Consider the following 7716-nt stretch of genomic DNA (forward strand, 5'->3'; position numbering starts at 1 on the left):
CCTCCAGCCTGTGTGCCAAGATGGAGGGGTATTTGTAGAAGGGACAAGTTAGAAAAGGGAAGGTGAGGTTAGAACCATAGAGCGTTATTATAAAAATAAAGTTCTTCCTGTAGGGTTCCTGCGATTCCTAGAGTGCGAGAACTCCCATAAGCCCCAGCTCCTCCCATAGACCCTCCCGACTGATTATGTTTGCTTAAATTCCAGTTAGTTTTTATCAGCCTTCAAGTGTATTGATTGGAGTCACCACTGTGAGACCGTTTCGAGCAGGTATGATAGGCCTGTGCTTACCTGGTGCAGTTTCAACAAACCTCAGGCTTATCCTGTGTCTGAAAGAGCCTGTCTCCACCTGGCTGGTTCCTGGAATTCTTTTTGCCTAAGGTTTAGTTTCCTGAAAATCCATCATATATAACATCACTTTTAGATGTCAATGAGCGTATGTAAAAAGTTGAACTATAGGTGAGGAAAGTAATGTGCGGGTGTCCCTCGTCATCCTGCAGTGGGAGGGGCCAGTGACACACAACTCCTAAGAAGGTTTCTATAAATGAGTGTATTCATGGGGCAGCTTGGGCCACTGCCCCACCCCCAGCATGTTTTACGTGCCTACTAGATGCCAGGCCTTGTACCAGCGGGAAGGATGCGAGGATGACTAAAACATTGTTTTCCTCCTTCCCTGGAATTCGCATTCCAGCTGACCACCGAGTCTGCCCCCGGGACCGGACCGTTCCCAGCGCATCAGAATGAATTGCATCTGTTGTGTGCTCCCTTCTCTAAAACTGTTGATATATTATGAATTTGTGATGACTCGTCTTCAGCTTTTGGAACAAAATAAGGTACCCCAGCTGTGAATTTTACTGAGTATATGAAACATTGGTTAGCTAGCAGGAAACTAGATATTCTAGCTTTTCAAGCCCATGAATCGGTGAAATAATCAAGTGAATGTCTTCGTGTTACTGAGTCCACCACTGTAAACCTTTTCAGGACGATGTGAGGCATAAGGTTCACCTGAACACCTTTGGATTCTTCAAGGACGGGTACATGAAGGTTAACGTCAGCAGCCTCTCGGTGAAGGAGCCTGAGGGAGTCACACACAAGGACCCGACTGTAAGTGCCTTTCCAGGAGCTCAAGGCCTTTACCCGTTTCTGGAGCCTAGGTGAGCGCCTTGGCCCGCACTCTATAGGAGGTGTCAGGATAGTGAGAAAAGTAGACTTGTGAGCAGGCATTAGATAGCTTCACTTTAACGCTTAAGTTGTCATTGTTGAGTGATCTTAATAATTAGTGACCTTCTTATAAAATGAATGCCAAGAAATCTTGGAGCCCAGGCCTAAGGGGCCTTTTCTGCTCTCTTGAGAAGGGACGGGACGGACGCCCGGCCATCGTGTGGGTATTCACCTCTGCTCTTTTGACCCCTTTCTTTCTTAGATTGGATTCAGTCTGGACCGTACAAAGAATGATGGATTTTCTTCCTATCTGGTAAGCATTAAATGCATGACCCGATCACCCCTTTCACTTGAGCCCAAGACCCTGGGTGGGGACACCCTGCTCCCGTCCTGCTGCTTTCCTGAGGCGGTGGCTGCTTTGACTTCTAGGCACCTCCGAGCATGCACAGGTGTTTTGTTTGGAGTGGACGTTGGGCCATTGGCCTTACTCCTGAAAGCTATTTGTTCTTGTTCTAGCGTGAATGCATAAGGTCGCATATAACTGGGTCTTCCTTTCCTAGGATGAAGATGTGCATTACTGTATTTTAAGGCAACAGGTTGTCTCTGTCACCCTTCTAATCCTAGACATCTCCAGAAGTGAGTAAGTAATTCCGATGTTCCTTCAGTTCAATCCTAGAGGGAAGTAAAGGGGCATTTGGTCATTACGCTAACGTTCATTGAGCATCTCCCATGTGCCAGATACTGTGCTGAGTGCTGGAGGTTAAAAACAAGATGAGGGACACAGGTCCCCTCCTTGAGGAGCTTCTAGATTCAGGAGGTGACAGAACAGCAGTCCCAGTGATCCCAGCAACATGGAGACATAGGCGGGCAGAGAGACTGACCTCAGAAGAGGAGTGAGGGCTTCAGGAAACCAGCCCTCTAGTAAATAGACTTTACCAATGAAGAAGAAAGGGGAAAACATTTCAGGCAAAGGGAGCATTTTATACAACAGCAGAGTAGCATGGACTAGCGCCATGTGTGCGGTAAAGTGAGTTCATTATCCACAGTCAGCTAAGGGGAGGAAAGGAAGTCTTCTCCTTGGTCAGTGCTTCCCTTCAGCCTGATTGTGCCAGCTTAGGTCACGTGTCCACTCGGACATGGACTCTCACTGGTCCCTCCTCGTGTGGAGTGGGGTAAACAAAAGTGGGGTCTGTTAAGAAGGGAAGAGGGAGGAAACACATATCCTCAGGCTGTGAATAGTCCCACTGCCCCTCAAGGTCCCCCGGACTTCACTTGACATCTTAATGGTGTTCCGTCCCCCTTGTGCGCCAGTGTGCGAGACACGCTGCAGATACTTTGGGGAAATGTGTGCGTCAGAGTTGCGCGGTCGCTAAGAACGTCAGCCTTAGCGTGAGACTGCCTGGGTCCTTGCCCAGCTGCTTACTAGCCCACTATTCTGTGAGGTATTAACCCTCTGAGCCTCCGTAAAGCATCTGTAAAACACAGACGTAGGTAGGACATTGTAAGGACTGCGTGAGATGATGGATTTAGAGCTTGAAACAGCACCTAACATGCAACACTGAAATGGCTAGAAGCGTTTCTTTGAACCTTTTTCCTTCTGTCTTATTTGAATATAGAGTGAAAATAAGATCTCCTCCAGAAGTTGGTACCCAGTTACCAGAGATCATCTTCAGCAAGGATGAGAAAGCCCTTGGGCAGAGCCAGGAGGCTGGTGGCGACCCTGTTTCACCTGGCAGCCAGACTGAGAAAAAACAAGGTAAACGGGGATGTGGAAACTAGCATTTTCTTCACGCCCGGCTTTGTATTGGGTTGTCGGAAAAGCCATGACGTATTTTTTCTATGTTTTTCATTGCAAAAATGCGTCATGACTTTTCCGACAACCCAATAGATTCTTTTTTGTTCCTAAGTAAAAACAAACATGACCTTAGCATTGTTTTCTTTGGGAGTTTATACGGAAATACATAATCATTAAAGAAAAATGTGGTAAATATAGAGAAGGTGGAAAAAGAACAGTCATTTCTCCTTACTCCGTGTTAGAAGTTTTATAATGTGTGTTTCCATCTAAACTTATAAATCTTGCTGTGTTGGATTTCTTTGTTAGTAGAAGTGTTTTCATATATAGAACTTTCTTTAGAATGGGTTCCCAGAATTGGAATATCTGGTTCAAAGGACATGAATACTTTTGAGAATATCAATACCTACTTTCGATTCCTTTCCAAATGAGTTGTGTGAATTTATATTCCTATTGGAAAATGGTAGGGCTAGTGTCCACATCACATGTGCTAACCAATCCTGGGTGTATGTGCGTGCGTGCGTGCGTGTGTGTGTGTGTGTGTGTGTGTGTGTGTAATCTCAAAAGACAAAAAAGGCATTCTTGGTTTTTGTATTCACTCTTATTACTAGGCCACACTTTTTCTTCATTTGTTGATTAACCAACTTATATTTATTATCTGTTTCATTAACTGCCACTTCTGTCTAATAATTTATATGAATTCTTTACAGATTATTTACTATGTACTGTATTATTTACGCATTTGTTTCTCAGGTTGTCAAAACTAACGCAATTTAAAGGACACAAAGAAATCCTGTATCTGTGTGATAGTGGAGTTTAACATCTGTGTCCCGCCTCCTGTCCAGGGTCCTCCTGCTCACATAACTGTTTCCTGGGAGGAAACTCCCTCCCTTCCTGCAGGGGGCTTGAGATCCTGTCTTCCTCATGGAGGGCATCTTAAGTAAAAATAAGGCTCAGATGCCCTCTCTGTTCCATGAAAGGAGCCAGTAGCAATCTTAACACTCCTTGCTATGGAAACAAAAGTACGATATGACTTGCTAATAAGTTTTCCATGTGCGTAAATAAATCTCAGATACATATTTTAAGCAATGATCTGTTTTCAAATGTAATTGCTTAGAAAATAAGGAAAGTCACTCCATGTGGCATCTCTGGCCATAACATCCACTAGGTTATCCACAGATGACTTCCCCTGTTGGTCCTGAATGTTATCATTTATCAGCTAGCATTTATAATATAATAGTTCCTATTTGCCGCTTCTGCAGCTCAAGAATTTTCTTGGAATCAGAAGAGATGGCAGCATATGGCCTCACCTTTTTGTTTGTTTGAATTATTTGATGTTAGACAAGCTAGAGTCTCATAAAATGCTGCTATAATATACATATGAGCTGAACCTTGCAGTAACACCTTTTAAATGTTCTGCTTCTAGAGAGCGGAAAGCCTAAAAGAAGCACGGTGGACTCACAGGTAAGAACAGCCCACCCACTGTGATTCTGTTATGTGTATGTGTATTTATATACGTACACATGTACAGGTCTGTACTGTCTACTGCACAGTAATACCGACTTAGTATTCCATCACCAAAAAAGGACTTATTCAGGAAAAAAGAAAAAAGGCTGCAACCCAGCACCAGCATGCACAGACCTGGCTCGACACAGGCACATTCTGGCTCCTGTGCCAAGGTGGAGGGTACAGAAGGCAGGGAGACAGGAAGTTAGAACCACAGGGTTTTACAAGAAGGAAGTCAGGATCATCGAGTTCACCTAGGTGGCCTCATGAACCTCTAGGAGCTCAGCTCCTCCCATGGACCTCCCAGCCTGATCCGTTTCCTTAAAGTGCCCAGTTCATCTTTATCAATACACATAAAATGCACACCTAATATGTAGGGAGTTGCCTTCTCTTTGGGGAGGTGATGTTGACACACACACAGCAATTTCAGGGTGAATTGAGTGCTGACATGTGCAGCATTTCTGTGCTAGAGGGTGACACAGTGAGCGGAGAGGAAGTGGGCCACCTGGAGAGCCCTCTGGAAGGAGGTACCACCAGGGCTTGGAGCTTGGTGGATTTGTTTGGGGAAGAAGAAAAGGAAGGGGATGAAACTGTTAGAAGCAAAGACTGGACGTGGAAGCAAGCACGACAGGTGCTGGGCTGACGGAGAGGCGGAGAGAAGGCTGAGTAAAGGAGGCGAGTGGAGCAGAATTTCCACTTGCTGTGAAAGGGGAGTTCAAACTTCTGGAAAGGATGGTGGATTTTATCTTCAGGGAGCTTTTAAAGGTCAGCAAATTTAGGGTTTAAGAAGAATGTGTTTAGGTGGGTTTTTTTAAATTTTATTTTTATTAGCTGACTTTTTCTGCCAGTATCCTAAAACAGGTTGTTCTGTCTTTTCAGGCAATGGAAGAGAAATCCTTTCCTATTCATAATAATAATGGGGCAGTTTCCTTTCAGGTATGTATCAATCTCTTTGAATAAAGCTTCATAGAATTTATCTCTACCGTGTAAGAGGGTGAATTTTTAAAGGAATTTTGAATTTAGGCATGCTGTGTTCAGTCACTTGAATACAGTAGCTCTCTCCATAACAAACCCACAAGGTGGATATTATCACCCCCATGTATGAAATCATGAGTCTCAGAATGAATAACAGTGGAAGTGATAAGGCCCAATTCCCACCCAGTCCTGCCTAGCTGTTCCCGCAACTCTGCCTCAAATCCCACACTGACTCCATTCCGAGTGCTCCAGGCAACAGGAGTTTGTACCTGAGAGGACACGGGTGATCATTTAGGTTGATGTCATTTAGAGATGAGCTTGCTGAGACTCAGCGGCCCTGAGGGGCCTGTTCAGTTGTCACCGTTATTAGCTGCACGTGAGTTTGTGGCAGCATCACAGCCTGTGTGGGGGCAGGACACTGGACTGGAGCTCAGTACCCACTTGCTAACTGGTGACCTTGGACAACTCACTTACCTTCTGAACTTTGCTCTTGAATGATCTAAAAATGAAAAACGATGGGACCTACCTCACAGGGTTGTTATGCGCATCCTATCTAGAAAACAAAAGCGCTTTGCAAGTAATCATCATCATTACTTTGTGAGAGTCACCGCCCTGTTTGTGCACATTTCATATTTATGGGTATAATTTTCGTTAAGTGTGATACACACAGGTTAAAAATATATATAACACACTTTTTACACAGGCACGCACCCCGTAACCCGCTCTCTGTCAAGATTCTCTGCACTTTTGTCACCTCGGGAAGGCCCCCCACCCCTGCCTCCACCATTCTGAGTCCTTTCGCCATAAATTATTTTGCTTCTCGAACCATTTTTATGTTCTCTGAGTTTAGTCGGCGTCGGTATTGAGCTAACTGGAGCTTGTGGGGTGCTCACCTGCTCCACCTGATTCCTTAGCAGCTCCCCGTCTGTCTCAGAGTAAAAGCCACGTCCTCCCAATGCTCTGCGAGCCCACGGGGTCCGGCTGCTGTCACTTTTGTCAGTTCCTGTGTGTCCCCCGGCTCCCTTCCTTACTCTGCTCCAGGCACACGGGCCACCTTGCTGCTCCTAGAACAGATCGAGCCTCAGGCTCTGCTCTTGCCGAACCCACTGGGAGGACACTTGTCCCTCAGAATCCTCACGATGAATTCCTTCCTCCTTTAGGCCTTTGCTCACATGTCACCTTCTCATCAAAGCTTCCTCCCCCCACCGTAGTTTAAATGCAGCCGTCTCCCCTCGTCCTTCCCCCTGCTCTGTGTTTCTCCCTTAGCGCGCCTGCTTTCTAACATGCCCTTACTTATTATGTTTATTGTCAGTCTCTCCCTTTAGAAGGTAACATAAGGGCAGGGATTTTTACCTGTTTTATTGCCGATGTGTACGGAATTCCTAACCCTGGGGATCAACCATAATGATTCTATTGAATTTTTTTAAAAATGTAGGTTTTAGAAACTTCATATGAGTCTTACTTTTGGAACTAAAAGTTACTGATACGTTTAGAAAACTTTTTCGGGCTACCTTGCATGGACTAAAATACACATCTGATGTTTACAGTGATGAGTTTGTGACGTGGTTTAACAGGTTAATCATTTCAGCCTGAAGGTTCTTGGTCTTTTACTTCCATCTTCTTAATGGATGACTCTTTTCCGCATCCTTTTAAGTTATAAAGTACAGTATATATACAAAACAGTGTGTAGTACCTATATTAAATACAAATAGTTATAAATAATCCCCTTTGTAGCCATCACCTGGGAGAAGAAATAGAGCAGTGCTAGCACCCCACAAAACCCGTGTGTCCTCACATCCCTTCCCAGCTCTAGAGTAACCCCGATCATGAAAACTGTTATAGTCATTTCCCTGCCTTTCTTTATAGTTGGTATAGAAAGTATATCTAGGGCCGGCCGAGTGGCGTGTTGGTTAAGAGTTGGCTTGGGACGCCAGCTCTAGCAGCAGGGCCCCGGTTCGGATCCCACATGAGGGCCAGTGACGCTGCGCCCTCTACAGCTAAGACCTGGAGCTGGGCTGCCATGAGTTGCCGGTGACGGCATACACTGCAGTGGGCTGCTGTAAGCTACCGTGAGTGGCTGGCAGCCAGCGTGAGCAGCCAGCAGCCAGTGTGAGCTGCTGTGAGCTGCCGTGAGCGGCTGTCCAATGGCCAGCAACTGATCTGCCTCACTCAGGAAGAGCGCAGTGATCACAATACCAACATGGGCCAGTTAAGTGACATCCTCCACAACTAGACTGAAGAACAAAAAGGACAGCAACTTGTCTGTTCCCCTTCCCCGATTCCCC

The 7716-nt window shown here is 45.5% G+C and overlaps 1 protein-coding gene across 4 annotated transcripts in view; it reads left to right on the forward strand.

Moving 5' to 3' along the window:
- Window positions 1-7716, forward strand: part of GPR107 (G protein-coupled receptor 107) — a 75340-nt gene that overhangs the window by 28889 nt on the left and 38735 nt on the right. For 3 of the 4 annotated variants that reach the window (XM_019638356.1, XM_019638328.1, XM_019638347.1), the window contains exons 2-7: window positions 979-1101; window positions 1421-1471; window positions 1719-1798; window positions 2775-2914; window positions 4377-4414; window positions 5336-5392. In XM_019638356.1, coding sequence (XP_019493901.1) covers window positions 979-1101; window positions 1421-1471; window positions 1719-1798; window positions 2775-2914; window positions 4377-4414; window positions 5336-5392 — 489 coding nt within the window. Of the gene's footprint in view, window positions 1-731; window positions 831-978; window positions 1102-1420; window positions 1472-1718; window positions 1799-2774; window positions 2915-4376; window positions 4415-5335; window positions 5393-7716 lie in introns of those variants that run through there. The other variant, XM_019638338.1, reaches the window with a different exon arrangement.

Source organism: Hipposideros armiger, unplaced genomic scaffold, assembly GCF_001890085.2.
Source record: "Hipposideros armiger isolate ML-2016 unplaced genomic scaffold, ASM189008v1 scaffold_3, whole genome shotgun sequence".
Taxonomy (NCBI): Eukaryota; Metazoa; Chordata; class Mammalia; order Chiroptera; family Hipposideridae; genus Hipposideros; species Hipposideros armiger.